General features: G+C 42.8%; 1 protein-coding gene across 12 annotated transcripts in view; it reads right to left on the bottom strand.

The window, feature by feature from the left end:
• RALGAPA2 (Ral GTPase activating protein catalytic subunit alpha 2) overlaps positions 1–22105 on the bottom strand; it is a 421554-nt gene extending 399449 nt beyond the window's left edge. For 9 of the 12 annotated variants that reach the window (XM_023549977.2, XM_023549980.2, XM_010591500.3 and 6 more), the window contains exon 1: positions 21903–22104. In XM_023549977.2, the coding sequence (XP_023405745.1) occupies positions 21903–22008 (106 nt within the window). In that variant the 5' untranslated portion in view covers positions 22009–22104. Of the gene's footprint in view, positions 1–21902 lie in introns of all 12 variants that reach the window. The other 3 variants (XM_023549982.2, XM_023549976.2, XM_064275728.1) reach the window with 2 other exon arrangements.
• Between the last annotated feature and the right edge of the window lie 1019 nt (positions 22106–23124).

Here is a 23124-nt window from a genome sequence, read left to right as displayed (position 1 = left end):
ATAGAATCTCATTGTAGTTTCGATTTGCATTTCTCTAGTGCCTAATGATCATGGTGAGCATTTCCTCATGTATCTGTTAGCTACCTGAATGTCGTCTTTAGTGAAATGTCTGCTCATATCCTTTGCCTATTTTTTAACTGGGTTATTTGTCTTTCTGTAGTTGACTTTTTGGAGTATCATGTAGATTTTAGAGATCAGATGCTGGTAGGAAATGTCATAGCTAAAAACCTTTTCCCAGTCTGTAGGTAATATTTTTACTCTTTTGCTAAAGTCTTTGAATGAGCACAGGTATTTGATCATTAGGCGCTCCCAGTTATCTAGATTCTTTTCTGCATTGTTAGTAATGTTTTATTTACTGTTTATGCCATGTATTACGGCTCCTAGCGTTGTCCATATTTTTTCTTTCATGATCTTTATCATTTTAGATTTTATATTTAGGTCTTTGATCCATTTTGAGTCCGTTTTTACGCATGGTGTGAGGCATGGGTCTTGTTTCATTTTTTTGCACATGGATATCCAGTTATGCCAGCACCATTTATAAAATAGACTACCTTTCCCCCGCTTAGCTGACTTTGGGCCTTTGTCAAATATCAGCTGCTCATACTTGGATGGATTTATGTCTGGATTCTCAATTGTGTTCCATTGGTCTACGTATCTGTTGTACCAATACCAGGCTGTTTTGACTACTGTGGCGGTATAATAGGTTCTAAAATCAGGAAGAGTGAGGCCTCCCACTTTGTTCTTCTTTTTCAGTAATGCTTTACTTATCTGGGGCCTCTTTCCCTTCCATATGAAGTTGGTGATTTTTTTCTCCATCTCATTAAAAAATGTTGTTGGAATTTGTATCAGAATTGCACTGTATCTATAAATCACATTTGGTATAAAAGATATTTTTACAATGTTAAGTTTTCTTATCCATGAGCAAGATATGTTTTTCCATTTATGTAGGTCTCTCTTGGTTTCTTGCAGTAGTGTCCTGTAGTTTTCTTTGTATAGGTCTTTTACATTTCTGGTAATATTTATTCCTAAGTATTTTATCTTCTTGGGGGCTACTGTAAATGATATTGATTTGGTGATTTCCTCTACTATGTTTTTTGTTAGTGTAGAGAAATCCAACTGGGTTTTTTTTTAATATATAATTTTTATTGTGCTTTAAGTTTACAAATCAAGTCAGTCTCTCACACAAAAACCCACATACACCTTGCTACACACTCCGAACCACTCTCCCCCTAATCAGACAGCCCACTCTCTGCCTCCACTCTCTCTTTTCATGTCCATTTCGCCAGCTTCTAACCCCCTCCACCCTCTCATCTCCCTTCCAGGCAGGAGATGCCAACATAGTCTCAGGTGTCTGCCTGATCCAAAAAGCTCACTGCTCACCAGCATCCCTCTCCAACACACTGTCCAGTCCAATCCATGTCTGAAGAGTTGGCTTTGGGAATGGTTCCTGTCCTGGGCCAACAGAAGGTCCGGGGGCCATGACCACAGGGGTCCTGCCAGTCTCAGTCAGACCATTAAGTCTGGTCTTATGAGAACTTGGGGTCTGCATCCCACTGCTCTCCTGCTTCCTCAGGGTTTCTCTGTTGTGTTCGCTGTCAGGGCAGTCATCGGTTGTAGCCAGGCACTATCTAGTTCTTCTGGTCTCAGGATGATGTAGTGGCTAGTTCATGTGGCACTTTCTGTCTTTTGGCCTCGTAATCGCCTTGTGTCCTTGGTGTTCTTCATTCTCCTTTGATCCAGGTGGCTTGAGACCAACTGATGCATCTTAGATGGCTGCTTGCTAGCATTTAAGACCCCAGATGCCACTCTTCAAAGTGGGATGCAGAATGTTTTCTTTATAGATTTTATTATGCCGACTGACTTAGATGTCCCCTGAAACCACAGTCCCCAGACCCCTGCCCCTGCTACGCTGGCCCTCGAAGCATTCAGTTTTTTCAGGAAACTTCTTTGCTTTTGGTTTAGTCCAACTGTGCTGACCTCCCCTGTATTGTGTGCAGTCTTTCCCTTCATCTAATGTAGTTCTTATCTACTGTCTGATTAGTGAAAAACCCTCTCCCACCCTCCCTCCCTCCCCCCTCTCGTAGCCACAAAAGAATGTTTTCTTCTCAGTTTAAACTATTTCTCAAGTTCTTATAATAGTGGTTTATACAATATTTGTCCTTTTCCAACTAATTTCACTCAGCATAATGCCTTCCAAATTCCTCCATGTTATGAAATGTTTCACAGATTCCTCACTGTTCTTTATCAATGGGTAGTATTTCATTGTGTGAATATACCATAATTTATTTATCCATTCATCCGTTGATGGGCACCTTGGTTGCTTCCATCTTTTTGCTATTGTAGACAGGGCTGCAATGAACATGGGTGTGCATATATCTGTTCTTGTAAAGGCTCTTATTTCTCTAGGATATATTCCAAGGAGTGGGATTGCTAGATCATATGGTAGTTCGATTTCTAGCTTTTTAAGGAAGCGCCAAATCGATTTCCAAAGTAATTTTACCATTTTACATTCCCACTAGCAGTGTATAAGTGTTCCAATCTCTCCACAGCCTCTCCAACATTTATTATTTTGTGTTTTTTGGATTAATGCCAGCCTTGTCGGAGTGAGATGGAATCTCATTGTAGTTTTGATCTGCATTTCTCTAATGGCTAATGATCGTGAACATTTCCTCATATATCTGTTAGCTACCTGAATGTCTTCTTTAGTGAAGTGCCTCTTCATATCTTTTGCCCATTTTTTAATTGGGTTATTTGTCTTTTTGCAGTATCGTGTAGATTTTAGAGATCAGGCGCTGATCAGAAACGTTGTAGCTAAAAACTTTTTCCCAGTCTGTAGGTAGTCTTTTTACGTTTTTGGTGAAGTCTTTGGATGAGCATAAGTGTTTGATTTTTAGGAGCTCCCAGTAATCTAGTTTTTCTTCTACATTCTTTATAATGCTTTGTATACTGTTTATGCCATGTATTAGGGCTCCTAACGTTGTCCCTAGTTTTTCTTCCATGATCTTTATCATTTTAGATTTTATATTTATGTCTTTGATCCATTTTGAGTTGGTTTTTGTGCATGGAGTGAGGTATGGGTCTTGTTTCATTTTTTTGCAGATGGATATCCAGTTATGCCAGCACCATTTGTTAAAAAGACTGTCTTTTCCCCATTTACCTGTTTTGAGGCCTTTGTCAAATATCAACTGCTCATATGTGGATGGATTTAAGTCTGGATTCTGAATTCTGTTCCATTAGTCCATGTATCTGTTGTACCAGGCTGTTTTGACTACTGTGGCAGTATAATAGGTTCTAAAATCAGGTAAAGTAAGGCCTCCCACTTTGTTCTTCTTTTTCAGTAATGCTTTATTTTTGCGGGGCCTCTTTCCCTTCCATATGAAGTTGGTGATTTGCTTCCCCATCTCCTTAAAGAATGTCGGGATTTGGATCGGAATTGCATTAAATGTATAGATCACTTTTGGTAGAATAGCCATTTTTATAATGTTAAGTCTTCCTATTCACGAGCAAGGTATGTTCTTCCACTTATGTAAGTCTCTTTTGGTTTCTTGCAGAAGTATATTGTAGTTTTCTTTGCATAAGTCTTTTACATCTCTGCCAACTGGTTTTTTTATGTTTATCTTGTATCCCAATACTCTGCTGAACTCTTCTATGAGTGTCAGTAGTTTTCTTGAGGATTCTTTAGGGTTTTCTGTATATAGGATCATGTTATCTGCAAACGGAGATACTTTTATTTCTTCCCTACCAATCTGGATGTCCTTTATTTCTTTATCTAGCCTAACTGCTCCGGCTAGGACCTCTAGCACAAGGTTGAATAAGAGTGGTGATAAAAGCCATCCTCGTCTGGTTCCCGATCTCAAGGGAAATGCTTTCAGGCTCTCGCCGTTTAGGATGGCGTTGGCTCTTGGCTTTGTATAAATGCCCTTTACTATGTTCAGGAATTATCCTCTATTCCTATTTTGCTGAGAGTTTTTATCATGAATATGTGTTGAACTTTGTCAAATGCCTTTTCTGCATCAATTGATAAGATCATGTGGTTCTTGTCTTTTATTTATATGATGGATTACATTAATTGTTTTTCTAACATTGAACTATCCCTGCATACCCGCTATGAATCCCACAAAGTCACGGTGAATTATTCTTTTGATATGTTGTTTAATTCTATTGGCTAGAATTTTGTTGAGGATTTTTGCATCTAACTTTACAAGGGATATACGTCTGTAATCTTTTTTTGTGGTATCTTTACCTGAGTTTGGTACCAGGGATATGCTGGCTTCACAGAATGAGTTTAGGAGTATTCTGTCCTTTTCTATGCTCTGAAATACCTTTAGTAGTGGTGGTGGTAACTCTTCTTGGAAAGTTTAGTAGAACCCTACAACGAAGCTGTCGAGCCAGAGCTTTTTTTTGTTGGGAGCTTTTTTTTTGTTTTTGAAATTAAAGTATGCTGTATGCAAAGTCGAAAAATGTACCACACAGCATTATTGCAAAAAATCACTGATACAAAACACTCTGCAGCTGGTGAGAAGGCAATAAAAAGTGGGTTTTTTAACTCGTTACTATAAATTACTATTACAGCACTTTGCAAATTCAGAGTTCAAATTGCATTTCTATGTTTCCTGCAGCAGTAGAGGTTCCAGCACTGAGGCAGCTGCTTTGGGGAGGCAGCACGTGTCAGGGGATCTCCATCTCTCTCTCCATCCCCAGGTACTTCAGGACATTGGCCTGACTGTACCTATAGTCAAAGAACAGATCCTCACTGGTCTGGAAAGCCCGCTTGGCAAAGATGCTGATCCTGTGGTCACCATTGACCATCATCACTTTTGCATAGCAGTTTGGATTTACTGAGCGAGTCACAAAACAGATTTTGTTACCCTTGTGGGTTGCATCCACCACAAAATCATTGTTGAGGTTGAAGAAGATGCTGCACATGTACTTGTCATTTATTTCATTTAATTCTGCTCTAATTTTTATTACTTGCTTTCTTCTGGTGCCTGGGGTTTCCTGTGTTGCTCTCCTTCTACGTGTTCAAGCTGTAGGGATAATTCTTTGATTTGGGCCCTTTCTTCTTTTTGTATATGTGCATTTGTTGACATAAATTGACCTGCGAGCACTGCTTTTGCTGTGTCCCAAAGGTTCTGATAGGAAGTGTTTTCATTCTCATTGTATTCTTTGAATTTCTTTATTCCATCCTTAATGTCTTCTATAACCCAGTCGTTTTTGAGGAGGGTATTGTTCAGTTTCCAGGTGTTTAATTTCTTTTCCTTGCTTTTTCTGTTACGGATTTCTACTTTTACGGCCTTATGATCAGAGAAGATGCTTTGTAATATTTCGATGTTTTGGATTCTGCTAGGGCTTGCTTTATAACCGAATATGTGGTCTATTCTAGAGAACGTTCCATGTGCACTAGAAAACAAAGTATAGTTGGTTGCTGTTGGGTGGAGTGTTCTGTATATGTCTATGAGGTCAAGTTGGTTGACTCTGGCATTTAGATCTTCTGTGTCTTTATTGAGCTTCTTTCTGGATGTTCAACAGAACATCCACTTCACCAAAAGTGGTGTGCTGAAGTCTCCTACTATAATTGTGGAGCTGTCTATCTCACTTTTCAATGCCGTTAGAGTTTGTTTTATGTATCTTGCAGCCCTGTCATTGGGTGCATAAATATTTAATACCGTTATATTCTCAGGGTATACTGTCCCTTTAATCATTATACAGTGTCCCTTCCTTGTCCTTTCTGGTGGATTTAACTTTAAAGTCTATTTTGTCAGAAATTAATATTGCTACTCCTGTTCTTTTTTAATTGCTGTTTGCTTGATATATTTCTTTCCATCCTTTGAGTTTTAGTTTGTGTCTCTAAATCTAAGTTGTGTCTCTTGTAGGCAGTGTATAGACGGATCGTGTTTTTTAATCCATTCTGCCACTCTCTGTCTCTTTATTGGTGCATTTAGTCTATTTACATTCAGCGTAATTATAGACAGGTTATGAGTTTAGCGCTGTCATTTTGATGTCTTTTTTGGTGCATTGTTGACAGATTCTTTTTTCCACTTAATTTTTTGTGCTGTGCAGTTTATCTTTACATACTGTCTTTTCCTCTTACTTGTTGCTGTTGATTTTGTTTCCGCTGAGTTTTTTTTTTCTTGTATTTATTTTGATGAGTAGGATCATTAGTCTCCTTATAAGGGTAAATATTAGCTTAGTATTTAGTCTATTTTTGTAAGTTTAGACCTAACTTTCATTTCTTTATATCTCCTTGCCTTCCTCTCCATATGAAAGATCTTGTCTTCTTTTACATAATGACATCATCGTTTCCCTGTTTTGAGCGTTTTCTTATCTTGATTCATTTCTGTGATTTCCCTATTTGGGTTAACATCTGGTTGCTCTGTCCTGTGTTCTAGTCTTTGGTTGACATCTGATATTGATTTTTCTACCCAGGAATCTCCCTTTAGTATTTCTTGTAGTTTTGGTTTGGTTTTTAAGAATTCCCTAAACTTCTGTTTATCTGGAAATGTCCTAATTTCACCTTCATATTTGAGAAAAACTTTTGCTGGATATGATTCTTGGCTGACAATTTTCTTCCTTCAATGCTTTATATAAGTCATCCCATTGCCTTCTTGCCCGTATGGTTTCTGCTGAGTAGTCCAAGCTTATTCTTATTGACTCTCCTTTGTAGGTGACTTTTTGTTTATCCCTAGCTGCTCTTAAAATTCTCTATCTTTGGTTTTGGCAAGTTCGATTATAATATGTCTTGGTGACTTTCTTTTAACATCTATCTTATGTGAAGTTCGATGAACACCTTGATTAGATATCTTCTTATATTTCACAATATCAGGGGTTTTCTGCCAAGAAATCTTCAAAAATTTTCTCTGTATTTTCTGCAATCACTCCCTGTTCTGGTACTCCAATCAATCGTAGGTTATTTCTCTTGATAGAGTCCCACATGATTCTTAGGGTTTCTTCATTTTTTTTTTAATTCTTTCATCTGATTTTTCTTCAAATATATCGGTGCCAAGTGTTTTATCTTCAATTTCACTAATTCTGGCTTCCACTTCCACAATTCTGTTCCTGTTTCTACAGCGTTGTCTAATTCTGTAATTCTATTGTTAATCTTCTGAATTTCTGATTGCTGTCTCTCTATGGATTCTTGCAGCTTATTAAACTTTTCATATGTTCTTCAATAACCTTTTTAATTTCTCCAACTGCTTTTTCTGTGTGTTCCTTGGCTTGTTCTGTGTATTGCCTGATCTCCATCCTGATCTCGTTCCTGATGTCTTGAAGAATTCTGTATATTCATCTTTTGTATTCTGCATCTGGTAAGTTCAGGAATGCACCTTCATCCAGAAGATCCCTTGATTCTTGGTTTTGAGAGCTTGCTGAAAGAATCATGGTCTGCTTCTTTATGTGATTTGATATTGACTGTTGTCTCTGAGCCATCTATAAGTTATTGTATTAGTTTATTTTATGTTTGCTTATTGTATCCTGGAAACTCTGGTGACATAGTGGTTAAGTGCTACGGCTGCTAACCAAGAGGTCAGCAGTTCGAATCTGCCAGGCACTCCTTGGAAACTCTATGGGGTAGTTCTACTCTGTCTTATAGGGTTGCTATGAGTCTGAATCGACTCGACAGCAGTGGGTTTCGGTTTGGTACTATATCCTATCTTCTTGCTTTGTTTTGTTCTGATATTCCCAAATACATTGCTTGAGTGAGCCAGCTTGATTATTTTTGCCTTTGAAGCTCTAACGTCCTGTCACCAGATGACTAGAGCTGTTATCAGGTATATGAGCCTAGGAGTCCACTTACTTTTCTTGTGTGGATTCAGCTCAGGTGTCCAGGGAGCTGGTCATCAAGTGTGTGGTACAGGCTCTGTCCTACAGTCTTAGAGGGGCAGGGGTGATTGGTGTAGGTACACATATCTGGTTGCAGCAGGGGGTCGTGCTTGAACAAGGCAGGGGGCTGACAACCATCCCCCAATTGTCTGTGCACACAGGTGGGTGGGTTCTGCAGATGGACCACAGGCACCCAATGCTTTTGGTTTTAAGGACTGGGAAGTACCAGTTATCCCTAGACCCCTGTCGCAGGTGGCTGGGTGACCTGAGTGTAGCCACCAGTCCTTAGCCCCCAGATGTGGGTCGGTGAGAGCCCTGTTTAATAGGCAAAGCAACATCAAACACCTACCTCTCCTCCGCACAGCTGAAACAGTTGCCGTCTGCCAACAAGGGCCTATTCTCCTGAGATAGGCCCACACAGGTCCATGCAGGGGGGAAAGGTATTCAAAGTCCATGGACTGTTTATGCCTGGACAGGAGCCGCTTCTGTCCTGAGCTCCCCAGGTTAGTGGAGCTGGCAGATTACCTTTTCCCCTAACTGTGAGTTTATTCTTTCTCTGAGGCAGGGAGAATGACTCAGGGCACTCGGCAGAACCTATCTCAGACCCAGTGAAATTAATAGCCACTGAAGCCAGCCTGGAGGCTGGGGACGTGGTAAAATATACGCAAGTACCTAGCTTTTGCAGAGAGTATCATTCTTCTCTGGTTCCTGGGTGTGAGGAGGCTGTGTGGCTGGCTGTTTCTCCCTAAGGAAACTGCGGCCAAACGCTACCACCAGCCTCCCGCAGCCGCACCAGGGAATGGCTCCTGAGGGTTCCCAGCAATTCAAGTCTGTCAACTCCTCTCCACTTCTGAACCTTGTCTGCCTCCCCCTGCTATTCAGCCCGTTTTCTAACTTTCCCTTTGATGTTCAGGGCTCCTAGCTTTTCATAAATATAACCATTTCACTTGTTTCTTTGGGTCTTTCTTGTAAGAGGGATCATTGAGGCATCTGACTACTCCCCCATCTTGGCCCCATCTCTCCCTTAAGCTTTTTATCATTAAATATTAATTCATCATTAATCAACTCTTTTACTTAAGTCAGGTTGTATTAGGTTTCTGCCATTTGCAACCCAAAGTCCCAACCAGTATAAATGTACTCAACATATACCATCACTCTGGTGGAGAATTAATAAACCAAGAAAAATCCAGTCTGGTTAAATACACACACACAGAGGTGGCTGCCATGGGTTGGGGGGGAAGGGGAATAGGGAGTGACTATTCATGGGTACTGAGTTTTCTTCTGGGGTGATGAAATTTTCAGGAGGTAGAGGTGGTGGTTGCACAACACTGTGAATGTACTAAATGCCACTGAAATGTTCACTTTAAAACGGTTAATTTTATGTTAGGTGAACTTCATTTCAATAAAAATATTTTTTTAAATACAAATTATATTGCAATGCATTTCTTAATATAACAGTCTTTGAGTGTATCTATTATAAAATAGTTTCCTAGAAAAGGAAATTGGCTCAAATGATACGTACATTTTTAAGAACACTGCTTTCTAGGAAGTGTATACCAATTTACGGTCCTTGCAGAAGTGTGTTTAGAGCCATCAGTGTATTATCATTAGGGAAAAAAAAACAACAACCCCAACAAAAGCAACTTTGCTAATATAATGGTGAATACATTTTAATCTTTACGTATCTTAGATTATCAGGCAGCCTGGGTGGCACAAATGGTTAAGTATTTGACTATTAGCCAAAAGGTTGGTGGTTTGATCCCAACCAAAGGTATCTCAGAAGACAGCCCTGGTGATCTGCTTCCGAAAAGTCACACCCTGAAAACCCTATGGGGCAGTTCTACTCTGCATACATGGGGTCACCATGAGTCAGAATCGACTCAATGGCAACTAACAAAAATGACATCTTAGATTATTAGTGACTGACATTTATGGATCTTTTCAAGACCCATAATTACATCTTTAGTTATTTTCTCTCCTATAAGTTTCAAGTATTTTTCCAGTTCATTAGTTACTTTTTGCTTCAGATAAAGATGTGACATGCTTAGGGATTTCCTGGAAGAATTTTAGTTTGCAGGATGGGAAACACCTTCTGCAGAAAGGGCTTGTGTGTTAGTTTCAGTTCTCTGAGAAGTAGACACCAAGACATATAAGATTATTGGGGGAAATGCCTGTGAAGGGTAAAGAAGACAGAGCTGGAGAAGGCAGGAAGAGGCTTCAGACCACAATGCAGGTCTGACACCAGCAAAGGAGATGGGGCAGAAAGGAAAGTTGGGTAGGAAGAATCTCAGACTGTGGTGCAGTTCTAAGAAAGTTTTGGTCAGGCCAATAGGGAGTCTTCAAGCCAAAGTCACCCTTCAGAGACACCTGGGTCTCAGAGGAATGGGCCCACATTAGTACTCTTACAGCACTCAGTAATCAGCCTAGAGTAGCCCAAGGGAAGGAGCCTCGATGGCACAGTGGTTAAGCACCTAGCTGCTAACCAAAGGTCAGAGGTTTGAACCCATCAAGCCGCTCAGCGGGAGAAAAAAAACCTGGCAAGCTGCTCCTGTAAAGATTAAACCAAACCAAAACCAAACCCACTGCCATTGAGTCAATTCCGACTCATAGTGACCCTATAGGGCAGAGCAGAACTGCCCCACGGAGTTTCTAGGAAGTGCCTGGTGGACTCAAACTGCCGACCTCTTGGTTAGCAGCCATAGCACTTAACCACTATACCACCAGGGTTTCCGGAAAGATTACAACCTAGGAAACCCTATGGGGTGGTTCTACTCTGTCCTATAGGGTCACTGTAAGTTGGAATTGACTCAACAGTACAATAACAGCCCAAGGAAAGCTTGGCTTTGGCTTGACAATAGTGGTGGAGCCAGGCAGGCAGCAGCTGGAACTGTCAGTCAGTTCTACCTCCCGCAGCAGGAGATCTGAAAGACGCAATCTCATGGCTCCATAGAGGAGCACCAGCAATGTCACTCTTACCTTATGGGTCCTTAAAAGTATAGACGCGGTTCAATAAATGTGCACTGCCACTTTAAAATCAAACATAGGACAATATCAGTGGGCTCTTTATTTTTTTCAAAAGAGTTTTTTTTAACCAAAGCACAATTATTATAGCTAAACCAAAGATAATATTTACTGTTAAAGACCACAACTACTTTTAAAGTACTGTTCAGTATCTTCTAGATGTAGTTTCAGTTTCTAAAACATAAAAGACATAAAAAGGTTATGAAACATCTCTTTTCTAAAAATCAAAGTCAAAACCCTAAACTGAAGATTCAGAACTCAGAAACAAAGCTATACTAAGAATCTACAAGGTATATCCTTTAAAAGGTGAAATTCCTGTAAATTCCTCTCAACTTCATCAAAGGTTTTGCTAATAGATTCTGGGAAAAACTATTTGAACTGACAGATTCAGGAGGCTTAACCATGTAAAAATAACTTGCATTGCAAACCACCTAAAATACATTAGCAAACAGATATTTAATAAATACCTTTTATGATTAATATAAACTGATAGCTTAAGGTAGCAATTTGATCCAGTGAGTATATGGAAAGCATCTTACAAAGGCTAATGGGTGACATGAGTCACTTAGTGGAAGGGCAGGAAACATCTGCACTACTTACATGATGCTCATTATACACACACACACTCTCACATATATATGCATGTGTGTACATATACCTATATGTGTGCATGTATGTATATATGTTTGTATATATGTATATACAGGAGCCTGGTGGCGCAGTGGTTAAACACTCGGTTGCTAACCAAAAGGTCGGTGGGTTGAACCCAGCAGCTGCTCCATGGGAGAAAGATGTGGCAGTCTGCTTCCATAAAGATTTCAGCCTTGGAAACCTATGGGACTCTACTATGAGTCAGAATCGACTCGGCAGCAAAGAGTTTGGCTTTGGTTTTTGGAGCACAGCATTTAATACAATAAGTTAAACACGTTTGTAAGATCACTCCCCAGAAGAGCAACAAAAAGCCTTAAGATTACAATATTTCACTTATTTTAAGCAGATATATGACACAGAAGAGGGAGTAAGGGTGATAAAGTTCCTATCCCTACACGAGCAAGAAAACTGGCTTAACAGATGACCTCATCTCCTACCTTCCCAGAGAAAGGGACGCCATCACAAGGGCTCCCTCCACATCCCTGTCCTCCAGCACCCCATTCTTGCCTCCCTCAGGCTGGCCTTAAAGGAAGCCTGCTCTCCCACCCAACTCTTGATCCCACTGTAGACCATACTTTTCTCTATTATTAGCCCCTCTCTCTACACTGTGTCTTCAATTTTGCTCTTTTTATTGGTCCTTCTAAATATAAATAAGCCCCAGCTTCTCCAGTTCTCAGAAAACATTAAAATCTTATCTCCTTATACATCACACATACACATCCATCCTTGACCTGGATTTTCCCTCTCTTTTCCTGGCATATTAATCAGCACTCTTCAGGTACAAGACCCAAAAATTCAACTCAAGCTAGCTGAAACAAAAACAGGGTGTTTATTGGCCCCTGTGACTGAGAAGTTCAGGGGCGGAGCTGGCACAGACAGCACAGACAGGGTTGAACCCCTGGGCTCACACATGATCCGTGGGGTCCTTCTCACTCTCCTTCACTCAGTTCTGGTCCCTCTGAGGGTGGAATCCAATCTGTGGCAGGCTCTCTCCACATGGTGGGAGAGATGAACACCAGCAGCCCAGGCTACAAGCTTACGGCTTGCAAGCCAAAATGATGGAGTCCTCTCTTCTCTGCATCCTTGTTTCAAATCTCCGGGGAGACCAGTGCTCCAGACTATTGGCTGCATCAGGGGAACACACTGGATCTGGACTCCCCTCTCCTTAAAACCCTTCCATAGGTTCCCAACATTTACCTATACTACAGGATAAAAGCCACTGTACACTCAGCTCCAAGGTGAGTCACACCATTGCCTCTGTACACGCTCCTGTCTCTGCCATCCTTTCATCCCCAACCTGGAGGCCTGGTAAATCCCATTATTCATTATTCAAACCTCATCTCAGACCTGATCTCCCTCAGGAAACATTGGCAGACCTCAAGAGGCCTCTCGGCTGCACCTCTCTGCACCTTGCGGCCGCCGTTATAGTTTCATCCCACTCCATGGTGGCATTTAAAATCCTCTGTATTGTTTGCATACCCGTGTCTCCTACCATACCATAAATCCTGGGCTTGTACACCTTATTCATTTCTAGATACGAAACCCTGCCCAGTAGCAACACACACACACACAAAATGCTTATGAAACTTAATTTTTTAAAAAATACAAGGATAAGACACTTGTTTGCTACATTTATATATTCAGTGTTCTTAATTTTACAACAGAGTAACTTACATTCCTTCTTTTAAAAACAATTTTAAAATTCAAATGGAATCAATTTGCTGTTTTGAAAATCAACTTTTTCTAATAAACAATTCTCTACAGTTTTGTTTATGCTGCTCAGTTTGGAGACCAAAGAGCAACACTAAGCAACAAGGAAAAATATTTATTACCATCTGTAAAGAAAGGATTGTTATGAGTCGAAATCGACAGCAACAGGTTGTTTACTTTTGTTTTGTTTCATTTTTGATAAATAAAGGAGCGAGTCCTGGAGGCATAATGATTGGCAGTTTGAGCCCAGCAGCTGCTCCACGGGAGAAATACGTGGCGGTCTGATTCCTTAAAGATCACAGCCTTGGAAACCCTACGGGGCAGGTCTGCTTCTGTCCTACAGGGTGGCTATGAGTCAGAAATGACTTGAAGGCAATGAATTTGGTTTTTGGTTATAAATAAAGGGTTTATAAAAAAAATTAAAATACAAATTATAAAAGTCTAAATCAAAATATTCTAGACCTACCAATTACCTCCCTTCTCAGAATAAAAGGTAGAAGCCAACCTTTTCAGGTATTGCAAACAAAACACCTGAGCTCAATCAGATATTTATCCTTGGTTCACCTTTCTCACATCAGAAGTCTAGACAATCTCAAGCCCTAGAACCAGGGATGATATACTGTGTTACACTTATGTGTCCAAAGTTCACTTACACCCAGAGGTTAGATACACAATGTTAGTCAGCCCTGAAAAATTAGCAAAGGGAGCACTGTGGCAATATCACTTTACTCCAAACAACGTCAATTGACAGAGAGCATACTAAGACTGACAGAGCAAAACCTACACCTCCCGGCTTTGTTCTAGCTGTCAGACTGTCCACGTAGCATTAATGCCCATGCAAATATCTTACTACCCTCTAGGTCTGCCAAGCACATGAAGTGGCCAAGGATCACTGTTACATAGAAGAAGCCATGCTCAAATCAAGTATGATAGCCCAAAATCCCCTAGAAGAATATGGAAAAAACAGGCAGGGAAGATAGCAGCAAACATCAAAGCCACACATTGGGAGACACGCAAAAACCACCGTTTGGCTTTTGTTTATATATTAACAGCCCTTTTGGTGGGTAAATATATTTTTCTGATATGTAAATATACTTTCAAATCAGATAACCAGCAGAGGCACAACATGGGCTTCAGAACCATATGAATCCCAGATCTGCCACTTATCAGCTGGGTGCTGGTAGACAAATAGTTAAGCTCACTAAGCCTCAGTTTCCTCATCTGTAGGCTGGGGACAGGAGCAGGACCTTCATCATAGGTTGTGGAAAGATTCAAGGAGATCATGATGATGCTAAACAGCCATATAGCTTTCCACCCTCTCATCTGAGCTCCAGACCACATCTCCAAAAACCTCCCAGGCATTTCCACTTGCATCTTGCCATTTTTTCAAACTTGGCATGCAAAACACAAACTTGTCTTGGCCCTTCATTAGCCAGAATCCTCACCCAACTTTTCTGATCCTATTCATGACACTTCCACCCTCCCAAACACCTATCACGAATTAGCAAATTATGAAAACATGTTTATTGCTGGCCAAACTACAATGAAAATGATAGTCTCAATGCTTGCTGGTGGGAAGGCCGATGAGAGCAGCCCTGAGAAAAGTACGGTGCATCAAGTCATACACATGTTCAAACCCATCATTTTAGTTTCAATGAAATCTACTCTAAGGAAATAATACAAAATGTAGAAAAATCTGCTTTCCAAGATGTTTACAGCAGTGTTATTTACATCAGGAAAAAAAAAAAAAACAGAGACAGAAAGAAAACAATTTAACCACTCAGGAAATAATTAGCTAAGTTACGGTACATGGCCTCAAACAAATGTGTAGTTAATAAAAATGAGAGGAAAAACACATGGGGAAATGCTAATTAGTTTAAAAGGCAACATTTAAAAATTGTAAATGAACTTAACCCCTACTTAAACAACAAATGCACAAAAGAAAATATACCAAAATATATTTTGTTCTGTCAATTGTATAGAGCATCTGTGAGATTGTTCTCAGCTCTCCCAAACCTGATATCACTTGACTGTGGCCTTTGGTTCCAAATCTCTTCTTCTTCAGATTAATCACTCCTTCCTTACCTTCTGCAAATCTCACTTTCATTGCTTTACTTACAGAGTCACTAGTTTTGCTGCACTACCAAAACCTGATGCTTTCGAGTCGATTCCAACTCACAGCAACCCTATAGGACAGGGCAGAACTACCCCATGAGGTTTCCAAGGCTGTAATCTTTATGGAAGCAGATTGCCACATCTTCCTCCCAGGGGTGGTTGGTGGATTCCAACTGCTGACTTTTTGGTTAGCAGCCGAGCTCTTCACCACTGTGCCACCAGGGCTCCCTTGCCTATACAATATTCTACTTATTATCTTAAACTCTGGACACCCTGAGGACAAGGATTTGACCACCCTATCTTCAGTGCCCAACATTATCCGTCACTACTCCCCACTTTGAAAGCAGAGAATACCAGAAGGATGTTTACCTGTGTTTTACTGACTATGCAAAGGCATTCAACTGTGTGGATCATAACAAATTATGGATAACATTGCGAAGAATGGAAATTCCAGAACACTTAATTGTGCTCATGGGGAACCTTTACATAGATCGAGAGGCAGTTGTTCAGACAGAACAAGTGGATAATGATTGGTTTAAAGTCAGGAAAGGTGTGCGTCAGGGTTGTATTCTTTCACCATTCCTATTCAATCTGTATGCTGAGCAAATAATACGAGAAGCTGGAGACTGCACTGGGTTTGGTTTGGTTTTGGTTGGACTATACGGAGAAGAACGGGGCATCAGGATTGGAGGAAGACTCATTAACAACCTGTGTTATGCAGATGACACAACCTTGCTTGCTGAAAGTGAAGAGGACTTGAAGCACTTACTAAAGAAGATCAAAGACCACAGCCTTCAGTATGGATTGCACCTCAACATAAAGAAAACAAAAATCTTCACAACTGGACCAATGAGCAACATCATGATAAACGGAGAAAAGATTGAAGTTGTCAAGGATTTCATTTTACTTGGCTCCACAATCAACACCCATGGAAGCAGCAGTCAAGAAATCAAAAGATGCATTGAATTGGGTAAATCTGCTGCAAAGGACCTCTTTAAAGTGTTGAAGAGCAAAGACGTCACCTTGAAGACTAAGGTGAGCCTGACCCAAGCCATGGTATTTTCAATCACATATGTATATGAAAGCTGGACAATGAACAAAGAAGACCGAAGAAGAACTGACGCCTTTGAATTGTGGTGTTGGCGAAGAATATTGAATATACCATGGACTGCCAAAAGAACAAACAAATCTGTCTTAGAAGAAGTACAACCAGAATGCTCCTTAGAAGCAAGGATGGTGAGACTGCGTCTTACATACTTTGGACGTTGTCAGGAGGGATCAGTCCCTAGAGAAGGACATAATGCTTGGCAGAGTACAGGGTCAGCGAAAAAGAGGAAGACCCTCAACGAGGTGGACTGACACAGTGACTGCAACAATGAGCTCAAGCATAACAATGATTTTAAGGATGGCGCAGGACCAGGCAGTGTTTTGTTCTGTTGTGCGTGGGGTCGCTCTGAGTCAGAACTGACTCGACAGCGCCTGACAACAACAACTCCCCACTTGACCTAGGTAGGAGTCAGGCTGGCTTTCCTCACCCTCCTACCTCATTGCCATGTGTATTTCTACCACCGGCTCTTCCCTCTTCCTTCTTTGGTCTGAATTGACCTCCCCCTCTACTCTCCTAAATTCTAACCCTGCTCTGTCCAATACCAGCCACACATGGCTGCTGCGCACTTGAAATTCAACTAGAGATGTGCTGTAAGTATAAAATACACACTGGATTTCAAAGACTTAGTCTGAAAAAAATTTCAAGAATATTGTTATTTTTAGCAAAACGATGGAAAGAACCCAGATGCCCATCAACAGATGAATGGATAAACAAACTGTGGTACATGCACACAATGGAGTATTATGCAACGCTAAAGAACAACGATGAATCTGTGAAGCATCTCATAACATGGATGCATCTGGAGGACATTGTGCTGAGTGAAATAAGTCAATCACAAAAGGACAAATACTGTATGAGACCACTACTGTAAAAACTCATGAAAAGGTTTGCACACAAAAAGAAACAATCTTTGATGGTCAAGGAGGGGAGGGGTGGCTATGGAAAAACACTTAATAGACAATAGACAAGTGGTAACTTTGCTGAAGGGTAAGACCGTACACAATACTGGGGAAGCCAGCACAACCAGTACAAGGCGAGGGCATGGTAGCTCCACAGACACAGTAAAACTGCCTGAGGGATCGAATTGCTGGGCTAAGGGCTGTGGGGACCATGGTCTCAGGGAATATCTAGCTCAACTGGCATAACAGGCTTTATAAAGAAAATGTTCTACATTCTACTTCGATGAGTAGCATCTGGGGTCTTAAAAGCCTGTGAGTGGCCATCTAGGATACTCCACTGGTCTCACCCCTTCGAAAGCAAGGAAGAATGAAGAAAGCTAAAGATACAAGGGAAAGATTAGTCCAAAGGACTAATGGACCACATCTACTATGGCCTCCACCAGACTGAGTCCAATACAACTAGATGGTTCCCGGCTACCACTACTGACTGCTCTGACAGGGATCACAACAGAGGGTCCTGGACAGAGCTGGAGAAAAATTTAGAACAAAATTCTAACTCAAAAAGACCACGCTTGCTGGCCTGACAGAGACTGCAGGAGCCCTGAGAGTATGGCCCCCTGACACTTTTTCAGCTTAGTAATGAAGCCACACCTGAGATTCACCTTTCAGCCAAAGATTGAACAGGCCCATGGAACAAAACAAGATTAAAGGGCGCACCAGCCCTGGGGCAGGGACTGGAAGGCAGGAGGGAACAGGAAAGCTGGAAATAGGGAACCCAGGGTTGAGAAGGGAGAGTGTTGACATGTCATGGGGTTGTTAAACAATGTCATACAAGAATGTGTATACTAACTGTTTGAGGAGAAACTAGTTTGTTGTGTAAACCTTCAGCTAAAGTTCAATTTAAAAAAAAAGAATATTATTTTTATATCATTACCTGTTGATATGTTAGTATACTGGATATACTGGGTTAAATAAGGTACATTATTAAAATTAATTTCACCTGTTTCTTTTTTAATGTGGCTACTAGAAAACTTAAGGAGCATGGTGGCACAATGGTGAAGTACTTAGCTGCTAACTGAAAGGCTGTTGGTTCAAATCCACCAGCTGCTCTGTGGGCGAAAAGGACTGGCAATCTGCTCCTATAAAGATTACAGCCTAATATGGGGCAGTTCTACTCTGTCCTACAGGGTCACTATGAGTCAGAATCAAGTAGATGGCGCACAACAATAACAACTAAAAAATTTAATGACACATTGTATTTCTGCTAGACAGAGTTACACAGCCTAACCATTCTTCATGGCCCAGAATGTGCAAAACCCCCTTTGAGAAGCCCTTACTCTTCATGCCATTCTTAATCTCTTTTTGCCCCTTAAAATGCTATAATAGAGTTTACTATATAATCCACTAATTACATAACATATATTTACTATTATTTGTATCTCGTCTTCTTGCCATATCAATACCATTTCTATACCCCTAACTTAGGATTCATACTAGGCATTTGATTTTTGATTTACACACGGAATCTCTGGTGGGATGGGAGCACTATGGTAATATACAATATGGTTTTTGTTTTTGTTCTCTTTACCCATTTACTTTCCCAATGATGATTCCAACAAAGCAGGAAGAGCTGGAAGTCAGGCGGCCTAACAGCTCTTTGTTCTCCCGCTAACTAACGTAACACATGTGAACCATTTACTATGTTGCTTGGCACCGAGTAAGGTCCGTCTGAGCCTCAGTTTCCCCCTCTGTATAATGTTGTTAGCTGCTGTCGAGTCGGCCTTGGACTCACGGCAACTCGGTGCACAACGGGACGAAACAGGGCCCGGTCCTAAGCCGTTGCCATGACAGGGTACAGACCAGGCTACTGTGACCACCAGGGTTTTCACTGCCTCGTTTTTGGAAGTAGATCACCAGGCCTTTCTTCCTAGTCTGTCTTAGTTTGGAAGCTTCACTGAAACCTGTTCAGCAACACTGCAACACACAAGCCTCCACTGACGGACAGGTGGTGGCTGCACACGAGGTGCACTGGCCGGAAATGGAGCCCAGGTCTCCTGCGTGCAAGGTGGGAATTCTACGCCGAAGCACCACTGTTCGCTCTGTGTTCCCAACAGTAACACATGCACAGCCAGGCCGAGAGAGCTGAGCAAGTCCTCACCGAGTCATCATCGTGATACTAGGAAATGCTCTGCCTTCCACAACTAACTGTGCATGTCTCAGCCAGGTGCCTTAAATGGAGACTGGTTTTTATGAAGAGAAAACAAACCCATCACCACTGTCAAAGAAAGGAGGAGGAAAAAAAATTCTTGTCCTATCCTATTAACGGCAAGAGGCGAGTAGGGGAAAGAGTTAAATGCCTTCTCCAAGCTGGAGTTTATACCTCATACTCATGATAACCTTTAAGAGGCACACATTATCATATGCATTTTACAGAGTAAAGAAACTGTGTTTCAAAGACAGGCTAAGTAACTAGCCCAAAGTCAAGGACACCATCTTTGTACGTAGAAAAATAACATTTTTACCATCACTTGAAGATAAACTACATGAAAAGCAGGAATGTTATATAAATATGCAGATCAAAATACAAAAGTAATTACTATTCATTTTCTTTAAATAGTTGCCCTGATCTTGGCTTAATTCCTATCTTTTAGTTCAAGAACGCTTTTGTTTTCTAAGCAGCCTTTTTTAAAAACTAGCAACCAAACATATGTGATATGATAGGAATTAGTACATTAATGCATCATTTTTCTTTTAAGTCTTTCAACTATAGTTGCAGGTGAAAGTTTACATTAAACATTACGGCAGGAACTCCTCAGACACATTTTACAAAAATCTCAGCTTCCACAAAGATCACAGTAATAAAGAAAACTGGGTCATTCCACAAATGCATTAATCAAAAACAACACACACCTAAGGAAATATCAGAGAGTTTCTACATGTTACAAAATTGAGGTCATAATGAGTTCAAAGAAATGATAAAAGAAAGTTCCTCAAAATAAGGCCCACATCTTAGAGTGAAACCACAATTGCACAGACTTGAACACTATCTACTTTCTCAGCATTTAACAGTTACTGTGTATCCCTATGAAATCAAACTGATCTAGGTTTTATTGATTCTGCCTTTACCAAATGTGGCCAACTTAATCTTGTAGACTTGAACAACAGCAAAAGTCCGAGGTTTCTAACACACATACACACACACACACACACAGTCCCAAAGTATCAAATGCTTTAAAATACTGCTCAACTCTCCTTTATTGAAAACGTCCCTGAAGTAGGTGTTCATCAGTCACTACCGACTAAGAACCCTGCACAATGCAACTTGTGTCTGCATGGCATTTTAGTACAGGAAGTAGAAAGTTCAGTTTACCGAGAACACCACATTTCACTTTCAAACGTCTTGAAAACTTATCCCTCTAACGGTAACCAATTTACATTTCATTCCAAACTGAACAAGGCAGTGCAATTTCAAGGGATCTGCAATTCTGAATAATTTCACTTGGCAAAATCAGACCTTTTTTTCTTTAGAGGCACGTCACAGACTATAAATAGATACAATTAGCAACTTTTAATCTCTTAAAGAAGATCTTTAAATTCTCACATATAAAAGGAATTCCTTCATGCCATTTTCTCTCATAATCACATGAAGACTACGTGCCCTACTAGATCAGGTGGTTTTTGCTCATTTTAAGAATAAAAAAGATATCTAAAAGAAACATAAGGTGTCCTTTTCTCGTCCCCCAAATACACAAAGACAAGTCTGTCCAGGGACAGCAAAGCTGTTTTCATCCTCAAAAAATTTAAGACTAAGGAGGTAAGAAAAACAGAAAACAAAACACAGCCTCAGTGAGCCAGCTAGAGGTCACATGCTGCAGGTGACAGGAAGCCTGTGAACACTTCACACCACAGAGGTGAGCTTCATCCGAGGTCAACTCCAGGCGCCCCTGGACCGGCCAGCACCTCCACCCAGCGGGCCACCACGTCCAGGAAGGCACCATAGGCTTCCCGGCTGCTCTGGCAACGAAGGGAAGCAGCCTTCCCCAACTCAGGGAAGTTTCCACTCCTTCCAAGCAGGCACAAGGAGCCCCTTCATGCCAAAGACACGAAGAAACTGAAGCAGCCAAACACAAAATGAAAATGCAATTTAAGAGGCGCATGGGAAGGGAGACGACAGTTAGACTGGTTCTGGGACCACTCTGTGGCTCAGTCTAGTGGGGGTCGCAGACTCAAAAAAACAGAAGGGAAGCGAGAGATGACAGCTGAATCCAGTCTGTGCCGGGGCCGCCTGAGGTCTCAGCCTGTTGAGGGTCTCAGGCCGTGCAGAGGGACCACCCGGGGGTCCAGCCCGTTCGCTGCGGAGGGAAGGGGGTGCTCACGGCCGTGCCCGGCCTCGAGCTAAAGCCCCACGCAGGGCGGCAGGACGGCGCCCGCGGGCCAGGCTGCCCCTTCCTGCAGCGAACAACGCCCCGGGCCCCGGCCGCCGGTAGCGACCCTCGCCGCGTCGGGCCGGCCTCCGGGGACGCCCTCCGGGCAGGTGCCCGCGCCCGGCTCCCCTGGCCCGGCGCCCGCCGCGCGCTCACCCAGCAGCGCCCGCAGGTGCTTCAGGCGGGTCAGGACGTCCTTCTTCGGGTCCAGCGCCTTCTGGGCGGACTTCTTCACATCCCCGTGGCTCCTTCGGGAGAACATCCCGCCGCGGGAAGCCCAGGCCCCGCCGGCGGGGCAGCAGGCGCCTGCGCTGCGCGAGTCACCGCATGGGGAGAGGCGCTCCCCGCCGGCCGCTCGCGCCCACCGCCCGGCGCCGGCGTCTGCCGCCTCCTCAGCGGCCGCCTCAGGAAGGAGGGCGGGCCGGCGGGCGAGGGGCGGAGCAGGAAGGCGGCGTCCACGCGAGACGACGGCCCGCCCCCCGGGGGTGCTGCCGGCGCTCGGGCACCGCGCACGCGCGCTCGGCCGGGCCCGCCTCGCCGGACGCCCGCCCGCCGGCGCCGGAGCCCCGCGGGGCCGCCCCAGGAGCGCCGAGCCGGAGCGGCGAATCACAGTGGAGCTCGCACCACCCGCACTTCGTACTACAAGCCCCGGCATGCACCGCGCGGCGGCCCTCCCACCAGACAGGCGTTCCCTCGCCTCGATGGGAGTCAGTGGGCCGGCACCGAGCCCTTCTCCCCCGCCCCGCCGTGGGCCGCAAGCGCCCCTGGGAAGTGTAGTTCTCCTGGAGGCGAGGTGGTGTATACTCGTCAGAGCCTCCAAAGCGGCAGCCGCAGTTCCCCCGACCATCCCCCGCGCCGAGAGGTCCCGGGCCCCAGAGCCTTCACGATCCGGTCTGCGTGTCCACTCCGGTTCCCCACAGTGCGACGTGAACCACAAAACATCTCAGTAAGAAAAGTTTCAAGGCTTGAAAATGCAAATCATTTTAAAGTTTGACTGCTGGATTCGCACCAGGGTGCGAGCGAGTTGATGCCCCTTTGACTGTCACACTGAAACGACAGGCTTTGACAGCATGGGAGGGCATGCCCAGGCTCTGGTAAGGAGTCCTAGGGTCCGTGGACCCAACTTCACTTAGGGAATGGGGCTGCTCTCCAGGTGTGACCCTTGCCTCTTGCTCTGGAGGAAGTGCAGGTTCTCTGTGTTGTGCAAGGTCGCATAGCAATCCAGCAGCAGAACGAGTCAGAGAACCTGAGGGACCTCTCGGGCAGGCGTGCTATCTAAGGCCAGGCGCCTGTTCCCGGGCGGCAGAACCTTCAGGTGGAGGATGGTCTGGCGATTTCTTACAAGAGCTCTGAACGATGATTTACTGGCACCTGGAAC

This window comes from Loxodonta africana, chromosome 24 (genome assembly GCF_030014295.1).
Source record: "Loxodonta africana isolate mLoxAfr1 chromosome 24, mLoxAfr1.hap2, whole genome shotgun sequence".
Classification (NCBI taxonomy): domain Eukaryota; kingdom Metazoa; phylum Chordata; class Mammalia; order Proboscidea; family Elephantidae; genus Loxodonta; species Loxodonta africana.
The sequence above is the reverse complement of the archived record's forward strand: the minus strand, read 5'-3'. Positions and strand labels throughout refer to the sequence as shown.